General features: G+C 36.5%; 1 protein-coding gene and 1 long non-coding RNA gene across 9 annotated transcripts in view; both read left to right on the forward strand.

The window, feature by feature from the left end:
* The window catches only part of tns2a (tensin 2a), a 65,130-nt gene that overhangs the window by 19,920 nt on the left and 23,899 nt on the right, over window positions 1–21,311 (forward strand). For 6 of the 8 annotated variants that reach the window (XM_067446632.1, XM_067446631.1, XM_067446635.1 and 3 more), the window contains exons 2-3: window positions 382–487; window positions 1,839–1,876. In XM_067446632.1, coding sequence (XP_067302733.1) covers window positions 382–487; window positions 1,839–1,876 — 144 coding nt within the window. Of the gene's footprint in view, window positions 1–129; window positions 196–381; window positions 488–1,838; window positions 1,877–21,311 lie in introns of all 8 variants that reach the window. The other 2 variants (XM_067446637.1, XM_067446638.1) reach the window with 1 other exon arrangement.
* On the forward strand, window positions 14,806–15,626 carry LOC137078870 (uncharacterized). The gene is made up of 3 exons (XR_010905363.1): window positions 14,806–14,868; window positions 15,092–15,132; window positions 15,418–15,626. It is a non-coding gene; the product is annotated as an uncharacterized lncRNA (long non-coding RNA).

Consider the following 21,311-nt stretch of genomic DNA (forward strand, 5'->3'; position numbering starts at 1 on the left):
TCCGTAGAGGTTTTTTTTTTTTTTTTTTTTTGTGATTCAGAGTTTTCATTTCTAAAGTTGCAGTTTCTCACAGCAAGATGCGTCACATTCAGATAAAGGGTTTTGTTGGGTTTTTGTCTTTGTTCTCAGCATTGAAAGATGAGCTGCTGTACATGGAAAGAGAGACAGAGGCCTGACATCCACAGGAGAGTTCAGGTCAGTGAGGGAAATCAGATGGAAGCAATGACAGAGCAAAAAGCAAAAGATTTGTTTGGAGAGATAGTGAATTAATGGCAAAATGACAGGATTTCAGAAGGTGACTGAGAGAGAAGCTTGAGTTGAGGGTAAAAAAAAATATATATATATATGTATAGATTTAAATGTTGTGTTTGTGTTTTCCAGGCGGGGAAGGGAGAGCCCCACGTTTTTAAAGAAAAGACCTTCAAAAAGAAGCGCCAGTGTGGGGTGTGCAGGCAGAGCGTGGATAATTTGGGCTCTTTTTGTCGAGGTGAGTGACATCTGACCATTATTGCATCGGTTTTACCACTTTATGATGCCAAGGACACCCACATATGGGTTACCGTGATTTTGCCAAGTAAGCTAGCCTGACAGGCCAGACCCACATCAAGATGTTTGGTCTGGGAACTCCCCATTGACAGCTCAATCTGAGGGGCGGGATAAACGGTTGTCTTTCAAACTCCCTCTGCACGCAATAGGATAGCGCTACACCAACCAGAGCAACGTGAAGCTGAGCTCGTTGATAAACATTCGCTGTATCCGGTCGGCAAAACTCTGAACACATCTTCCCTTTTTAAGAATGACTTCAGTGCCGTTCTTTCTTCTTTTCTCAGAGAAAAGCTTAACTCCAAGTCTTCCAGAGTCGCGGCCAAAGCCGATTCAAAAACACAGCCTCTGTGTTTGCAAGAAGCATGCGGAACCTCCGCAACTCTGCCGTCATTATGTTAAGCCCCGCCCACCGACTCTATACACGATGTGATTGGCCTGACCAGAGTTTGGTTTTTCCAGCTCACAAGTCTATGGAGAGTTGATAGATGACACTCGATGCAAATTAGATTTGCTGTCGCCAGGGTGCGTCTAGATTTCTAGGCTACAAGTAAGACATATTCCTGGATCAACATATTTTGTTGATCCTGGAACAACATTCCTGTCTGAAAATGCTGTCAGAAGCATATTCCTATATCTCTACCCCTAAACCTTATCCCTAAAATCTCAGGGAAATTATATCACACCTAACCCTGGTTGTAATCTGGAAAATGTTTATACTTAATAACTAATTATCTCTGAAAGAGAAATGAACTAATATTTATTTTAACAGCACATTTCACACTAAATCCTGTTTCAGTTTTACAGTTAACTTTATTTAAATTTAAGTTAAACTTTTCATGTCAGTTTTGTTAGCTAAAACTTATACTAAAATCATTTAATTATTTTAAAAACTTTTTAGTAAATGAAATAAAATTTAATATGACATGAAAACTGAAAATATAAAAAAATAAAAGCTTACTGAATTCAAAATATGATTAAATACAATAGCACATAAGTAATACTAAAATAACAGGGTTCCATGGACCCCCTATACCCTCTTGAGCCAATTTTTAAAAGCAAATATGCTGGCATTTTTTTATAATCAGAAGGTAAAATAGACTTGGAAGAAAGATTTGCGATGATATTCAGTTATTTGGCCCTGATTCAAACCCCTATAAATGATGTCACATCTAATGGTTCACTAGAGGGTTCCCTAAGATTCTCGGTATGCCACCGATGCCTAATGAAAAGATATCAAACCTAGTCAGTACTCCTTTCTAACACATCTCTCTCTCTCTCTTTTCCGCCCACAGTCTGCAAAACAGCAACTCATAAGAAATGCGAAGCCAAGGTAAGAACATTTTCTCTATTTCTCACCAGTTCATAATGTATTTATCAATGTCTCTTTCACTCCCTCTTTAGATTAACATGGGCGCATAAAATGGGAGTTTATGTAGTTAAAGGCTCACTCTCTCTTGCTCGCTCTCTATGTGTTTCCTGCACTGAAGGCCTCCCTGTGTTGGGGCGGCGGTGTTGGCAGCCGCACCCCAGCACCACACAGCCGTAGTGAAAGACTCATTGATAAAGCCAAAGGATGCCAGCGCTGGCACTCCCATATCAGGCACATTTCCAGAGCAGCACCATGGGATCTAGAGTCCCAAGCCACGCTGTAAAGCCATTTGCTTTATTCACAGTTACTGACCTTATATAGAGCAACTACTGTGATAACCAGTTTTATATAACTTTATTCATCACTCCTTGGCCCTGGCAAAAGTTTGGTCAATGTGCAAAAAAACAGTGAGTGATAACATGCCACATGGTTATTCAATCAGCAAATCGCCAATCCACTGAAACGCTCTTTATGATATAGAGAGTTTGTCCACAAATCTCTCTCTGACACATTGTTTTGGTCACTTAATGTAAATTTAAAAAAATATAAAATATATATTCCACATAAACTACCATGCATAATAAAATTATTTTTATTTTATACATTTTTTTATGTTTTTGAAAGAAATGAGAAGTTATGATCACCAAAATATTTGTGAAATATTTTTTTAGATATTTATATATTTAAAATAAAACAAGATTTGGACTGCGATATATATATATATATATATATATATATATATATATATATATATATATATATATATATATATATATATATATATATATATATATATATATATATATATATATATATATATATATATATATATATATATATATATATATAATTTCTTCCTGTGATGGCAAAGCTGAATTTTGAGTATCAGTATCATTACTCCAGTCTTCAGTGTCTCATGATCTTTCAGAAATTATTTTAATATGCTGATCTATTATTAATGTTGAAAAGGGTTGTTCTGCTTAATATTTTTTTTTAAAATAGAAATATTTTCACTTTTATTGTCCAAATATTGTCACTTTTGATTAATTGAATGGATCCTTACTGAATAAAATATTAATTTCTTAATAAAAAAAAAAGATATTACTGACCCCAAACTTTATGCGTCCCCATGGAGTTCAAGAGAAAAATATAACTGTTATCCTGAAAGAACTTCTGACATATTTTCTACTGAGGTCAAAGTTGTGAGAAGCTGTGAAAGATGGCATGATTCATATTTTACTCTCGTTTTGTGCTTGATAAGTGTTAAGTTTGTATCCTGTGTTGATTTGGTTGTGCTGAATAGTGATGACTGTCATAATTCATGCATACTTACTCTTCTTTAGACATCTGGGCGCTTGTTCGGGTGACAAGTTCATGTACCAGTCTTGGCCATTCAGGACCCTCAGTGTTGGAGTAGGGAGTAGGGAGTGTCCATCTTAGAGAACACAACTTGAAAGAAAACCTAAATCCTTATTGGCCCTCTAAACTAGTGTCGACCAGCCCTCCTTCGCAGCACCTCACAAGACAGAACAAAGACAGATTTCTAGTACACTTAAGCCCTCTTATAGGTTAGAATACCCTGGCAGTGGTCCAAGTCATGGGTTCAGGGAGGGTCCGGCAAAATTTTGCTCCATATTACGAAAACGTTAAGTAGCGTAGACTCTGAGCACTCCTGCAACGCAAGCCTCAAATCTCACTTTTTAAATGATTACACACTGTGTTTGACCATAAACAGTACTTCGTTTCAGAGTATAACCTGCAGATGTTTTATTCGGCAGAGCAGAAATCAACGTAAGCCTTTCTCCTCTGCTCTTTAATATAGAAAATCCACTCAAACGCAATTCAGCTGTTTCATGTTCCTCTCTTAAGCTCTTGTCCCCTCCCTGGGCTCTGTCTCATTATTAGATGTGAATGGTTTTCTATTCACCTCCTCATAGCACTGGCCTTATGGGATTTTGCACAGATTTGGAGCTGCACACTTTGGCTTTATCTGTCCATATGTTAAAAGCTCTTTTAGAAATAAAGATATGTGGACCATAGAGAATAGGAAAGGAGCCAAAGACTTTATAGAGGAAGCACTCTCAGACTCAAATCGCTAGTTAACTTCAGAAGACATCGGGGAGTTATTAAACTCAAATCGCTTGAGTCCTAGAAGTCCTTGTAGAGTTCCTTATGAAGTACAATGACAGGGGATGACAGCTAAAGAAGCGATGTCTGGCCATGTTTTACGTCTTAATGACAGTTTCTCAATAATGTAGTTTGTTGCTTGAGTAGGAATTTGTCCACCAACCAACTCTATTTATTTCTCTTATTTTTGTTTCATCATGAATATAAAATGTACATTCATAAGTATATCTAAAGGCCTAAAGGCCAGTTCACACCAAAGACGATAACTATAACAATAACGGTAAAAGTAAAGCACAGTCCACACAACTTTAACGATAACGGCACATCATTGCAATCACTTTCAGAATTATTTTTTCGAGGTGATGAATAATAAAAACATTGCCAGGCAAATCAGAATCCACCTGACTTTAAAGAGCTTGTGCATTTAAAGGGCCAGACGACAAAACTGCAGCGTGCACTAATATAGTCTTTATAGTTGTGGTGTTAACAGGCTTTTATGATGTTTTTTTTGTTCAGACGTTGAGATGACAAGTGTAATATTCCTCAAGCTAACTATATTAACTAACAAATATATACCGGTATTATGAATAACTTCACAAGTTTCACAAAGATGGACACTGGCCATATTATGGAATGAATGACATAATGTTCTGCAATCTTACCTGCCGAAAAAAATACATTTTATTATTTATTATTATTTATTCTAAATAGTATATTTAATATAATAAATAAAGCAGTCTGTTTTAAAGGCACAATATGTAAGATTTAAAAATTGAAATATCCAAAAAACATTTACTTATATTTTCCATATATTAACCAGGACATGGACCATGTATGTGCGTCACCTGGGTGCGTTTACATGCACATTCTTAAGCTGATTATGCCTAATAAGCTGACAATGAACATGGCCATGTTAATGCGGTAACCCGTTTTCTTTTATCGGAGAAAGGTCATAAATGGCGTAAGCATAAACCGGTCGGGACAGGTATTTTTTTGCCTCTTACCTCGTTTTCGCGCTGCATTACACATTAACCTGCTTTCTGTCGGCTTAATGAAGTGCGCATGTGTGATAGGTGACAAAAACGCAAACTTAAGAGCACATTTAAATGCATCCAGACAGAGCGAGCTAGCGTTTTACATGAAATAAAGACATATATCACAAACGCAGACTCTTTTAAGACCCAGAAAATTGTAAAGATGTGTTCAAGCAGCAGAAATAGAAGAGGTTCAGTCAAAACGCTGCATCTGTAACTTCATGAGGGATAATTTGAGCCTTGAATCTCCCGCTGACGCCGCACACTTTATTTAAAATCACAACTGATGTAACATTTGAAAAACTCAGAGTCAGATATACGGACATTATTATTTTTGTCGTCACTACAAGGAAATAACCCGGTTTATTAATAAAGTCATGAAAACGCGGTTTACTTGCATTGTCAGTTTACTGGTTTGCATGTAAATGGGGAAAACTGGTTATTTCAATAAGCTGATTTTTTGAGTTATCAGCTTACTGGTGTGCATGCAAATGGACCCAATGACACCATACCCGCATTACCCTTGATTTCTGGTTAATATCGATCTAGCTACTGTAGTGTACAACAGGCGTCTCATAGTAGCCGCCAAGCAATGCACAGAGTAGCATTATAACGTAATTTTCAACACATTCAAATAATGTATCTAATATGATAAAACAGTGCTGCTTTACCCCACATACACATGACCGGAAGAAGCAGAACCGGCGACTGCCATAATAAAAGCTCTGCGAAATCAAGGTGTCATCAAGCTACACCTTGGTTTTGAATAAGTGACCTCTAGCGGTGAAAAATTACATACTGTAGCTTTAAGTGAATTTTTTTGAAGTGGGCCCATTGTTTAAAACCCCCAACCAATAGAAGCATCCCAGCCTTCCTCAGGACAACATCTGGCAGTAGACGGTGTTTATCAGGACTCTTTGCTCTTTAGATTTGGGATACATTCTATTTATATCCGTCACTGTTTGGGTGAACTGTTCACTTGAGTCATACAGTAGAGATGAGCTGGCTGTGTCTGTAACCAGTAAACACCACCACTAGCCTACAGCGACGGTGATCAAAAGTCTTAGACCTCACTGGTCTGTTAATGTTTTTTCTTTTACCCACTTACATGGAAAACCCCAAATCCTTTTCCCGAAATGCATTTCCCGAAAACACACATGAAAGTGAATTATTGTCAGTACTGCTCTCTTTGTTTGTGTGTCTGTCTGGTGTGATACACCCTCGTCTACGACCTTAAACCACAGGAAATAATCCCCAGCCCACTAACAAGCGATTGACTCATGTTCAACTTGCTTTAAGTATTGAAGATCAAGCGTATAGCCGTTACTAAGTCAAACTGACTATGCGTGACAAATCACAGCTCAAGAGTCAATTTGCTTAATTGACTGAATGTTGAAAAAGATTTAAGTTACAGTTAAATATTCTGTTAAATTATTAAAATTAGGTTATTAAAATATTTGAAAATTATTGAAGAAATATTAAAAATAGAGTATTTGTGTGCGATATGTTTTTAAACCTACTATAGTGTCACACATTATACTTGGCTACATGCAACAAACTTTTGTCATAGGTGAAGTTGCTATATGTAGAGCGTTCTAAATCCCTCACTTTTGAGTGTCCTGGACTGTTAGGAAGCTGTCTTAGCACATCATATCACAGCTCTGTTGTATTTTTGTGTTTTCCATGCATCCTGTGAGGAGTAGGGCCTTATCTATGTGCCAGAGTGGAAAATTCTGTCCATGGAGAAAAAGAGAAGTAAAAGGAGGGGGGGAAAAGATTTAGGGGGCCAGAGAGAGGGGGAGAAAGAGTAATAGATGGCAGAGTAGCCCGTCAGATGGAGGAAGAATCGTTTCTGCCACTTTTCAAGGGTAAAGGGATCCTGTTTCCTATTGTGCTGGTCATGGTACTAGTGGCTGAAGTGGGATATGAACTGTATAAATGAGGGAAGCGAATGGGTGGGCTCTTCCAGTAAATCTTTCACTTCATCGCCCCTCTTTATAAGCTCATCAATGCCATGTGTTTCCCAAGCTTCCCCCAGGCCAGTGTGTGTGTATATATGATATGATTCTTACTGTGTGTCTCTGCTTTGTCCAAAGCAGTGCTAGTTTCGTTTTGAATCATTTTAGGGCTGGCGGTCTGACTCAGAGGTCTGGATTACATCCGACTCCTAATGTTGGGTAACGAGGAGAGATAAATGCCAAAAACCTACACTAACAGAACTAACGGGGTATAAAACCATGATGGTATCAACTTTTGATGCCGTTAGGATACTCTCATGTCATTTAAGCTGTGGACATGTCAAAACATGGGTTTTTTCTTTCCTCCAGACTCACATTTGACTTATGACAGTCATTTTGACAATCAGTTTTCTCTGTTGAAGAACTGGAACGTGATTCCAGTAGCAAAATGAAGGGCAAAGGTTGACCTGAAGCTCCAGCTGATGTGTTGGCAGATGCTGTTTGAAATGTTCAAGCTGATGATTCATAAAGCAAACATCAAGCTGCCATTGTACTCAGTGAGTTAAACACAATGTTTTTAAGCCTGTGCCATTTCAGTGCAATTTGTTTTTGGCAGATTATTGCATTGTGTGCATGCTGTTCTAAAAGTTCCTGATTTTGTTTTTGGAGGTCTCCTGTAAAGTTTACATGAATCCGAGGTCAAAAACCCTTTCATTTTTTATGACATACATTGCAGCATTACCTCTTTTCTCACATTGTCTGATCAAAGATTCAGTCCATCTAAACACCTCCTTTTCAAGAGCCTACTCTGCTCTGATTGGTCAGATGGCTCAGTCTGTTTTGATTGGTCTACTGTGCTCTGATTGGTCAGATGGCCCAGTCTGTTGTGATTGGTCTACTCTGATGTGTTCTATTAAAAAGATAGATAGATAGATAGATAGATAGATAGATAGATAGATAGATAGATAGATAGATAGATAGATAGATAGATAGATAGATAGATAGATAGATAGATAGATAGATAGATAGATAGATAGATAGATAGATAGATAGATAGATAGATAGATAGATAGATAGATAGATAGATAGATAGATAGATAGATAGATAGATAGATAGATAGATAGATAGATAGATAGATAGATAGGACACAAAAAAGAGCATGGTCATTGGCCCATAGTTTTTCTCTGCTTTTTTCCCTCAAAAATGTTGTCAATGAGATCTGTGTTGTTGTTGGCATGAGTTTCCCATTGCATTTTGTCATCATTGTAATTGGCACCATATGGAAACTATCCGTATGCATAGATTTGAGTGCAAACGATGCCTTTAATTTCAGTACATTCTACATGCATCCATAAAGGATTGTATAAACCATCAGATAAACTAGACATGCCAGCAGATGTGGGATATCTGCTGATTATATTCTGTTAATTGTTTTGTTTCTATTTGGATAGAATGTATTTTCTTCTGTTTATCCATATCTTACCCCTACGTTACCCTTTTGATTGGCTGCTTCACTCTGGAGATTTGTGATTCCTGTTTAGTTTGGCAATATGACAATAGAAGGGGTGATCTAATATTGAAGCTCCTATTATAGAGGCTAAAGAGAAATATAGTTAATCAGAAGGAGATTACAGCTCAGACTGGTTTGTGTATAAGTCTTGTCCGCTGGAGTTTTGGAGAGTAGGCCTATCTCAGTTATCTCATGTCTCCAATATAGGGAATCAATCCAAATAAAAAGATGTAATCACATTGTGTGTGAAAGCAGACCTTTGTGTATTCCCAGCCTCTCCCGTGGGATCTGCTTAAATGTGACTGTGTGTTAACATGCTCACAGCTGCTCGAGGCTTGAGAGCATGTTAACACGCACAAAATCACAGTGAAATAAGGAGAGATTGATTAGACGGTGCTGTCAGGGGACATGTACGTGTATATAGCTAATTTTCTGGTTTGGTTCAAATGTACACTTGTATATGACCTTTTTAGTGATTTAAGTTATTGAGGTGCTTCTGTATGATAATCCACTAAGAAGTTGTGTCTGCATATGCAGTTATTCCTGTCCCTCGGTCAGTATATGTCTATCTTGGCTGCATTTTTTGGGCATCGGACAAGGCACACTGTAAAAAAAGATTTAGAAAAAAAGTTACCTGGTTGCCTTAAAATGTTGAGTTCTTTGAAATTAAAATGTTGAGTTAATACAATGAACATGTTTTGAGATTCGACAACCTTTATTAAAATATTATTAAACGATTTTGTATGCATATTGGGTAACTGTGTGTGTTTTATTTCTGATGACGCAGTGAAACATGCCAAATAGTGCTATTTTCATGATTTATCAAATTTTTAATGTGGTTCAGATACAAAAATATTTTGAGTTTCTATTTATTAAACAAATTTCCTTCATTGTATCAACTCAAATTTTTAATTTCAATAAACTCAAAATTTTAAGGCAACCAGGTTACTTTACTTTTTTAAGTTAAACCAGCAAAAACCAAAAATTGTTTACAGTGCAGCCTTGACTCTTATGCTCTCTTAGAGATCGAGTCTTTCACATATTCATAAAAAATATTATTATATATTATTATAATTGTATTATTGGTTTATAGTAATAATTAATAAATTTTTATTTTTCCGCCACATTTATTTATTTTCAATAACAATAATAATATAATGTATGCTGTTATTAAAATAAATGAATAATAATGGTAATTTTATTGTATTTAATTTTTAATAATACTAATGCTAATATATATATATATATATATATATATATATATATATATATATATATAGTTATTGTTATAAATTAATAATAATTATTATTATTTATTTAACTTTCACTAATAATAATTATAATAGTTGTCCACTTAATTAAAGTTATTCAAAATCATATTAATTATCCATATCCATATTCATATTTAAAATTCATTTTAACGAATGTATTATTTTCACGTTACAGTTTATTTCACATTTATTTGTATTATAGTGATGGGAAGGGTTCTTTATTTTCATGAAAAAGGCCACGATGCAAAAAAGTTAAATAGGCTTCTTTTCTTCAATCAAAATTAATTACTTTTTTAAATTTTTTTAATATGACCATGACACGCTCTTCACATGTTTCCTAAGATGTACACTCACTATTGAAAGCTGTTTCTGTTAGTCAACAGTGAAGAATGTGTGTAACGTTAGTATCTGCTTCTCCTGAGACCCCTGCATTCATCTCGGACTAATCGCAATAATTACACTGTTTACACCCGAGCCCACCGTTCACCCTTGCTCTCCTCCCACGCTTCCTACACCGCTCTGACATCCCTCCATCCACCCCCCCCCCCCTTCTCCATTTCCTCTGCTCTCATATTCATCTCCACCCTTCTTGTATTCCAGCAATACTTCTATATGACTCCTTGTTATAAATCCTTCTCTGCACCTCCTCTCTCTGTCCACGTTTTATCTCTACATGCATCTCCAGACCCCAACAGATACGTGTACACACAGCAATAAGGAACATTTCCTCTCTGCCTCCGAGGAACTCTTTAAAAAGAATCACACCTCTACGAACAGGAAATGAGTGCAGAGCGGATGGAGCAGCTGCTACTGGGATGACACTATCAAATCAGTCCATGAACTTCCTAGATGCTGAACCTAAGCAAAGCACTCACAACCTTGGATAACAAAAATTATAAAATCCTCTTAATCTCTGTGGTATAACTGTTACACATACACTACTGGACAAAAGTTTAGGCTCAGTAGGATATTTTTAAAATGTTTTTGTAAGAAGTCTCTTGCCAAGGCTACATTTATTGGATCAAAATTGCAGTTAGGTTTAAGACAACTGTTTTCTATTTGAATATATATACATACACTGTACATATATATTTTACATTTTATATATATCTTTTTATATATATATATATATATATATATATATATATATATATATATATATATATATATATATATATATATATATATATATATATATATATATACATATATAAATCCTCTGATGTCAAAGCTGAACTTTTAGTATCAGTACTCAGTAATTCTCTTTAGTGTGACATGATCCTTCAGAAAATCATTCTAATATGAGGATGTGATGCTTAAAAACATTTCTTAATGTCTATGATGAAAACAGTTGTGCTGCTTCATAGTTTTGTGGAAACCATGAAACCGCTGAACGGTAGTGTACATACATTACATTAACAAAGAATGTGATGATAAGTTCAACATATCTATAATATTTGGTTTAAATAAATTAAAAAATAAAACTGCTGTTTTAAATGCAGTAACATTATAATGTATATTACATTATACACCGATCAGGCATACCATTATGACCTAATATTGTGCTGGTCCTTCCAAAACAGCTCTGATCCGGCGAGGCATGGACTCCACAAAACCCCTTAAAGGTGTGCTGTGGTATCTGACACCAATATGTTAGCAGCAGATCATTTAAGTCCTGTAAGGTGCGAGGTGGGGCTTCCATCGATCAGACCTGTTTGTTCAGCCCACAGATCATCGCTCACCAAACCATTTCTGAACTATTTTTGCTTCGTGGTGCATTATTCTACTGAACGATTCCCCAGCCACCAGGCAATACCATTTCCATGAAAGGGTGTAAATGGTCTGCAACTATGCTTAGGTAGGTGGGACGTGTCGAAGTAAAATCCACATGGATGGCAGGACCCAAGGTTTCCCAGCAGAACACTGCCCAAAGCATCACACTGCCTCCACCAGCTTGCCTTATTCCTAAGCAACACACACCTGGCCATCTAGGTGATGTAAAAGAAAATGTGATTCATCAGACCAGTAGCCTAGAAATCTAGACACATCCTAGCGGCAGCATATCTAATCTGCGGCGAGTATCGTCTAGCAACTCTCAATACAGTTCTGAGCTGTAAAAACCAAACTCTGGTCAGGCCAAACACATGGAGTATAGAGTCGGTGGGCGGGGCTTAACAAAGTAACGGTAGAGTTGCTCTTGCTTGCTTCTAGTGAACACAGAAACTGGCGAACGGCGGTCTTTCGAATCAGCTTTGACCGCGACTCTGGAAGACTTGGAGTTAAGCATTTCTCTGAGAAAGAACAAAGAACGGTGATAAACTGTCCTTAATTGATTTAGTAAAAGTACGTAACGTGGCTTCATCACATCTCTCACTCAATGATGGAAGGGTTGATGTCGTAATGCCTATTATCCGACAGCAACGTTTTTGAACAACGCTTTTGAACCTCTCCAACTCATCAGAGACCTTTAGGCTGTCCACCCCATACTGGGCTCGCGTATTCTAGAACTGGCCTTATAAAAGTCAAATATAGTTGTGTTAAAACATCACAAGGTAGACCTGCTTTTTTAGGAACACAAAGATAATAAATTCTAGGATGTACTTTTATTATCATGAGCTTAATGTGGGCGTCTGGAAGAGATATGGACACCAAGCAGTTTAAAGAATAAAACTCTACTAATCACATGTCCGGAGATAACGGGCAGAAGGACAAGGAATGTTTTGCTCATTCCTAGCACTGATGACCATGTCCACTGTCTTAGTTTCATTCATTGCCAATGTCAATTCCTGTCCCCATTCTGACACTGAATCCAAGGCTTTCTGGTTTAGCCCATGAAGAGATCCCATTAGAAGCTCAGTGATTGTTAAATCATCGGCATATTTCACAGGAATTATCGAAGGAGGCAGACGTCAATCCAAGCTGTTTATGCAGATGACAAAAAGCAGGGGGATAGAAGTCCCCCCTGAGGAACACCAGCTGGAATTAAATAAGGGTTAGACACACAAGTGCCCCACTTCACCTTTTGCTCTCTGTTACTCAGATAGCTCCTTACAGTGAGCCAAAGGGGTCGAACATGAAGCTAAAACATGAAGCAATTTACAGTGATCAACAGTGTCAAAAGCTTGAGTAAAATCAACAAAGACAGCATGGATATCTAATTTAGGGTTGCTATTGAGTGCTTCATGCCAGTGTTGCAAAATTTGAATCAAAGCAGTGTCAGTAGATCTGTTTGCCATTAAGCCATGTTGCGATGGTTCAATTTTGGCAAGTGTATCCCCAAGAATGGCATCTCTGAGTATTCCTTCATATACTTTCCCAACACAGCTATTAAACAATAAGCCAAAACATAAAACAGGTAGGAGCACAGGAGAATACTGGGACAATATCAAACTGACTAAAAATTAATAAGAACTGACAAAGAATGACTCAAACTAAAAAGGCTATAAACACACATATATCTACACAGTAGCTAAAGGGCTAAACAAGAAGCAAGTGAATCAAATCAATCAAACAATTTCAAAAATCTTCAGAAAAAAATGCTGTTTGGGTGTTATGTGTGTTATTTTGGCAAGGTTGCCTGCTAAAATTTGCATTCCTGGGTCTATATATCACATAATTGAGGAGCAACTTCAAAAAATGTTGCGGGAAAACGCGGACTTGGCAACACAGTGCAGTTGAGTTCTGTTGACATTTGACAACTAACGTTATGCGCCGCTCCATTGCTCTGATTGGTTGTAGTTCTATCCAATTGAGGTCTTTCCTGGTTCGGTTGAAACACCTCATAATCACAGCACAATGGAGCATTAGCAGACTCATATTCTGACTAGAATTGAGTATGACCATGTCAGGCTATTAAACATGCAATAGGCTGTTTAAAGTTGCTGTTTAACCGTAAACACACTGTTAAAAATTGCTGTAAAAATACGGGCGATTTCCAACAGTAAAATACTGTTATTTTAATAAACAGTTTAATCCTGTAATTTAACAGTCTAGGTTCCATAAATTAATTACTTGCAGTAAATTTACAGCATTTATGTGTAAATCCATTTGTTCCTGGAAAAAACAGTATTGGCCTGTAAAAAATATCACGTGGGGGCGGGGCATCTTCAACGCGGGTTTTTTTTCAAACAGAAAGCAGACACAGTCAAAGAACAGCAACACTCCTCTGTCTAGGCTATTTTAAAGAAGGACAATGTTCAAGTTGAGTTTATTTCTTTGCAGTTATTCTATTATGTTGCTCCCAACCTGTAAAATCGCCTTTTTCACAAGGTATTTTTGACTGTGCTAAGTTACTGAGCCCTAATCGCATTTTGCAGACAGAGCTCTCAACGGCATGAGGCCTTTCGCCTGCTAATGAATATTCTCTGAGCTCCGATTTAAAGTATTACTGCGAATTTGCTTGGTTGAAGTTAAGTTACCATTTAGAAATTATTTCGGCTTGCTTTTGTAGTAACATTAACCCTTATCTCGATTCACATGAATTTCTGGTTTAGTAAGTAAATGTTACATGATGCTAACGTTAATCTAACCAGATGCATTAATGTTATTCGCATAACGTTAATATCATGCACATAGGATGGAGAATAATTACAAAACTACTCGAAATATCCAGAACCATGATAGCAATTAAAATGTTGTGGTCAATTTGTTTAGTTTCCATGCAAATAATGTAAAGCTGTTAAAATTCCCAATGCAAAATAGATATTTAACGTTATATATATATATATATATATATTTTTTTTTTTATTTTTTTTTTCAATTTAGTGGTCCGAGTACTTGCTTTTTTGTGAGATTCGCATGTAACGTTATATAGTATTAAAAGTCAAAGAGGTTGTTTTTGAAAGAGGAGGCAGATATTCTTGACTGCACTCGTTTAGCCAGTTTTCAACAGCTTAAGTTTCACTATGCAACGTTCTCCATGCTCTGACGTCGAATTTCTTTGCTTGGTTAAAGATGAAATATTTATTAAAAAATAATTGTATTCTTTTTTTCTAGGAATCAATCACTTGTTTTATTGAGTTTTACTGACATCGTATGCATCCCTAATCATTGGTGAGTTTCACGTCATGTAAATTATCAGAAAATGTATATTTTTGTGTAAACTGTTGTTTTAAGTGTTGTGTATAATTTGAAGAAAAAAATAATTTCAGGGAGGGCAGATAACTGTACTGAACACTGGATGATTACCCTAGACTAGAGGGTCGTGTTGTTTGTAAGGGCATACAATCACGATTTCTGAATGCAATTGGAACAATGTTCTGTCTTCAATTTTCAGTATCCAGAGGAGGCATGTGGCACATTGGAATTCAATCAAAGGTATTTTGTGACCTTTTATAGTACCCTTTAAATTTGTTTATTTTCTTTTATTGTCCCGTAATTTAGCAAATGTATATTTAATCCAATATTTAAATTGATAAAAGGTAGATTTTTGTAAGTTTTCTATTTTAAAGTGTGTGTGTGTGTGTGTGTGTGTGTGTGTGTGTGTGTGTGTGTGTGTGTGTGTGTGTGTGTGTGTGTGTGTGTGTGTGTGTGTGTGTGTGTGTGTGTGTGTGTGTGTGTGTGTGTGTGTGTGTGTGTGTGTGTTGGGATAAACCCCGAAAGAGGTTCTAAGACCTGCAGAGGCAAGGTGGTTTCAAAGAAGACTGGAAATCTTGTCAGCAAGAAGTCTGCCACTGTCAATCCCAAAGTTGCTTCTCTATGGAACCTCATCGATTTCGAATGGAATTTCGTCTAGGTAACTAAACTTTATGCCTACTGACACTCCCATTTGTGCAGCTTCCTAAAAGAATCAACACCGCTTAAAGGATAAGTTCATCCCAAAATGAAAATGTCCTGATAATTTACTCACCCCAATGCCATCCAAGTTGTTCATGTCTTTCTTTATTCAGTGGGAAAAAAATTATTTTTTTTTGAGGAAAAAATTTCAGAAATTTGCTCCACACAATGGATTTCAATGGCAACCAGAATGTTGAAGTCCAAATAAATATGTTTCAAAGGACTTTTAAGTTCTTCAAATGACTCCCAGCTAAGGAATCCATCTGTCATTTTCTAAAAAAAATAAATAAATAGTATATACTTATTAACCACAGTTGTTCATATTGTGCTGGTCTCCGTGCCAGGCATGACGTCCTCACATTAGAAAGGTCTCGCATGACATTATTAGACATCCAGGATATACACACGAAATGACCATTTTTAACAATAAACTGACACAAAACCATAAATATGTAATTCAACATACAATACAATGTGAACGATAATCCTTCTCCATACTAGTAAACAATGGGGTGGTAATTACTTTTGACCTTTCCAATGGGATGACGTAATGCCTGTCACATTGCAGACCAGCACAAGATGAACAATTGTGGTTAAAAAGTATATACATTTAAATTTTCTTAGAAAATGACAGATTGAATCACTAGATAAGACTCTATTCCTCAGCTGGGATTGAGGAGAGCACTTTGAAGCACTTTGAAACAGCATTTTTTTGGACTTCAACATTCTGATTGTCATTGAAGTCCATTGTGTGGAGAAAAATCCTGAAATGTGTACCTTAAAACACTTAATTTCTTTTCCACTGAAGAAAGAAAGACATGAACATCTTGGATGGCATTGGGGTGAGTAAATTATCAGGACATTTTCATTTTGGGATGAACTAATCCTTTACCTGCATTCATATTCAGTGGTAAGAAAGTATCTGAACCCTTTGGAATGATTTTCTGCATTAATTGTTCTTAACATTTCATGTGATCTTCATTAGTCACATAGACAAAAAAAAGTGTTTAAGCTAGCTACACAAACAATTATAATCTTTCATGACTTTACTCAACACTTCCCACACTCTCAGGGCTGTGTAATAAAAATGTTAATTTGGTAAGTGACTACCTTGTTATCTCTATGAACCACAAATGTTGTTTTTGTGTCGTGATGGTTGTACATGAGTGCCCTGTTAGAACTGAGCAGTTAACCTGCTCAATGTTCTTCAGAAAAATCTACCATGTCCTGCACAGTTTTGGTTTTCCAGCATATTCTGCACAATTGAACCCTTTACAATAGTGACTGCATAATTTAAAGACTCATTTTTTTCACAATGAGAACTACTGATGGACTCAACTATTACAAAGGGTGCCAGGGGGAGGATTTTATTCTGAAGAACAGTGGACAGTTTAACTGCTCAGAACAAACAAGGGAATCATGAACAATTATTACCAAAACAAAATTAGATTTTTAGGAAACAAATCCATCTCTGAGTCCATATAATGTCATTGATTGGCTGTCGCATGTCTGACACTTAAAAAAGAACAGCGATCGTGATGGTAATTCATATGAACCCAGTGGATAAATCAATGCCTTTTAAAGCCAAATGATAGGTTTGTGCAATAAAATAAAAAAACCTAAAAATGCTAAATTAAATAACTCATTGCTTCCAGTCTACTGTCATATGAGCACTTATCAGAGGGACATTGTGACGTGATGTAACTGCATTGTGAAAGCTTGTTCGAGAAGTAACACAGAAGCAAAGATGACCGACATTTCGCATGAGCTTCACTTACTTATGACAATAGATTGGAAGTAATGATTTATAGTTTAGTTAGCATTTCATTTTTGTTTTGTTTTTCTAACACAAAAATAAAAGTGAGTTAAAAATATTAATATTTTTATTACACACATCTACAGTTTGGTTTCAGAAGACATTGATTCATCCACTTCAAGATTGTTGTGCTTTTTAAGTGTCAAAAGAATGGCAGCCAATCAATGCGATTGTCATGTGAATTTATAGCATGGGGGTTAGAAATTTTGGATTTTTGGGGTGAACTATCCCTCTAAGGACATTGTGTTTGTCTATACTTGTGACTGGTAAAAATCAGATGAAATTTTATGATCAACTAATGCAGAGAACCAACCAATTCCAAAGGTTGAGGGTTTACATCTTTTTTTCCCACTGTACTCTCAAATGTACTTCTTCTGCTGTAAAAAAAAATGTTTTACACATTTAACTTAACAGCTCTCTTTACATATACACAATTATAATATACTCCTAAATCTACTAAATAAATGTACTCCTATCCGGCTAACTGGAAAAAACACAATCACTTTCTTTTACACACAGCTAAACTTTCTGGTCTTGTCTTGACCCCATAATCTTTCTGTTAAGATTGTTTTTTATGTTTTTCCTCTATGCTGTAACAAACATTCAAAACAAACTGCACACTCAATTGCTGTTTAAGATTAGTTTAGTTTATTAACATGATCATTTTATGTCTCTTTTGAAAGATTTCACAGAGTATGTGATCACTAGTTTTTGCCATGTGCTTTATTCTACCACTAAGATTTTCTTGATTTTCTTTCCTTTCAGACCTGGATTTCCTCGAAGACCAGATCTGTCAAAAGCTGATATGGCACGTGTTGGCTGTTTTTTTGCCTCTTCCTACGTTTTTTTCACCCATTGGTTCTCTTGATTATGTCCTCTCAGATCTGGACTTCCTCCCAGGCCAGCTCTTTTAAAAGCAGGTTTGGGATGTTTTGACAGTATTTTTTGCCCTATCAAGGATTTTTGATCCATTGGTTATCAATGATTTCTAAAACAGTATTTAAGGAAAGAAAGTCAGAGAAAATACATTTTAAAATGCATTGAATGTATTGTTAAAACCTGTTTTAAATAAATGGCAAACAATGTACACCATAATCTATTTCTTTATTTTTTCCATTGAGTAAAAAGTCTGTTTGGAATGTCTGTAAACATTATGGTACATAGGGATGTTAATAGATATCAGACAATAGAGTAAATAGAAAACAGTATTTATATTAACTTTTTTTATACTGTAGAATTGTAGTTGGAACCATTGCTGCCAGTACTTTGTGAAATTACAGAACAGCCATACAAATTAAAAACTGTAAAATTACGGTAAAGGGCTGGAACCACAGCTGCCAGTACTTTGCTGTGAAATTACAGCATTATTGAAACCGTAAAATTACGGTAAAGGGCTGGAACCACAGCTGCCAGTACTTTACTGTGAGATTACAGCATTATGGAAACCGTAAAATTACGGTAAATGACTGGAACTAGCTTGCCAGTACTTTACTGTGAAATTACAGCATTGTTGAAACCGTAAAATTGCGGTAATGGGCTGGAACCACAGCTGCCAGTACTTTACCGTAAAAATACGGGTGAATTTTTTACAGTGCAGTGTATCTTATTCTGAGGCTGACATCAATTATGAGCTCAGCCATATTTCGTTTGAAGCTTTGGCTCGGTGGAGCCACGTCTCTTTACTACTGCTGTGGTATTACACTTGGCACGTGGACTCGCCTGTGGACCTCTCCTCACCCTTAACGTCCCATTACACGTGGGAACATGTTCCTCTGCGCTCACTGCAGAACACAGGGGCACAGAACAGGGGCCTGCTGTTATTTCACAGACAGATGGAGGGAGGGAGGAGGCAAGGAAGAGGGGTGGGGAAGAAAGAATAATGGATAAATAGATGGATGAAAGGCTGCTGCAGGAGTCGTGCGTAAGATTTGGACTTACAGATGGAATTCTGAGTTTGTTCTGGCTGCAGGCCGGCTGGTCTGAGGGAGGTGGAGCGGATTGGCATTTTGTTAAATGAAGGAAAAATGAAAAGCGGAAAGTGTGGATTGGACAAGGAGAAAGAGAGTCAGAAGGAGTGATGGAGGGAGAGAAAGAAGGTTACATACAAGAAGAAACAAAAGAGTGTTGGCGAGGAGAGGAGGAAAAAGATTAGCGAGAGGAAAGAGAGAAGTATTTTGGATTCAAAAGGAACGATAGGGCGGGCTAGTGCGGCAACAAACATTTACCATGGTGACCATAGTTTCCAGCAAAATAGCATAGTTAGTACACTTATTAGTGGTTATTGCTCATACTTGGGGATCTGAACAAACCCTTAATCCTGCGTATTAAACTTTGGCGTGTAATGAGTGATGCCTTAAATCTCATTTGGGAGATATGTGAAATTACTTTTCTCAGCAGACAGGCTTACTTTGTTGTTGTTGTTGTTGTTGTTAGGCAATGAAACAGCTGAAAAAATCCCAAAGGCACACATATATATCTATACTTGAGCTCTTTTGGTGAGGTCTGTACCTAACCACCAAGAACATCCTAGCAACACCCTGGCAACCAACCAGTGGCAGTTTTGTGCAAGCAAACCAGTCACCATTCAGATTCAGAAAATATACAAATCTGGTTATATGTTATTAACCACCAGTCATAAAATAATAATAATAATAATAATAATAATAATAATACATTAAAAAAACAGAAATATTGCACTGTATAAAGGAGATTCCTTATTAATTTATTAAACACTAAGGTGCACCATTTCCAAAATTTGTGGTCAGTAAGATTAACACTTCAACAGTGATACATTAAATTGATCAAAAGTGAGAGTAAAGACATTTATAATGTAACAAAAGTAAACTCTAACTTTGAACAAAGAATCCTCATAAATGTATTAAGGTTTCCACAAAAATATTAAGCAGCACAAGTGTTTTTAACAATGATAATAATAAGAAATGTTTCTTGAGCATCAAATCAACATATTAGAATGAATTCTGAAGGATCATGTGACTCAAGACTGGAAGTAATGATGCTGAAAATTCAGCTTTGATCACAGGAATAAATGACATTTGAAAATATATTTAAATATACAGTTATTTTCATTTGTAATAATATTCACAATATTAATGTTTTTACTGTTAATAAATACATGCAAATAAATGTGGATAGAATAAGGAGTCTTTCAAAAACATCAGCAAAAAAAACCCTCCAAACCCCACACTTTTATATGACAGTGTATTTTGGTGAATTACACTTTTGTAAAGGAAGACCAAAATACAGTTACATAGGAAGAGAAAGGGTGAACGAGTAATGTATGAAAACATGAACCGGATGGATGAGGAAATGTTTATGGAATGACTGACACACAGAGGAAAAAAAGGAATAGATGGATGGAAGCAGGGGGAGAGTTACCAGAGGAAGCGAGAAAATGTTCCCAGGGAATTAGAAGGAAAATGAAAAAGGGAGAGGGGCATTGAAGAAGAAGAAACATCTGCTCATAGCGACAGACTTTAAGAGAGTGTGAGGGTCAGTAATTGCATGGCTCTCAGCGGCTGATGTCTTTAACACAGTCGCAGTGATATCTTTTACACCTGGTAAAAATAGTTACACTGTGTTTCACTTAACACTTCTCTTCCTTTACAGAATTACAGGCAGGTTGTGCAGCCCTCTGTGTGTGGGGAGAGACGCAGAGAGATTTCTTATCTTTGTATACCGTGGGGAAGATGTCTTTTTCCACCGGAGTGAAATACTATCCTTAAAATTCTGTCAGCACTGCGTTTTGAGACATAATTGTTCACTTACTTCAAATGTGACGGCAGCTTTTTTAGCCAAGAAAAGAGGGAATTTGATATCATAATGGGATCCCACCTAGCAACACACAAAAACACAGATGAGAACAAACACTGGCTATTGGGATAAT

This window comes from Pseudorasbora parva, chromosome 6, assembly GCF_024679245.1.
Source record: "Pseudorasbora parva isolate DD20220531a chromosome 6, ASM2467924v1, whole genome shotgun sequence".
Taxonomy (NCBI): Eukaryota; Metazoa; Chordata; class Actinopteri; order Cypriniformes; family Gobionidae; genus Pseudorasbora; species Pseudorasbora parva.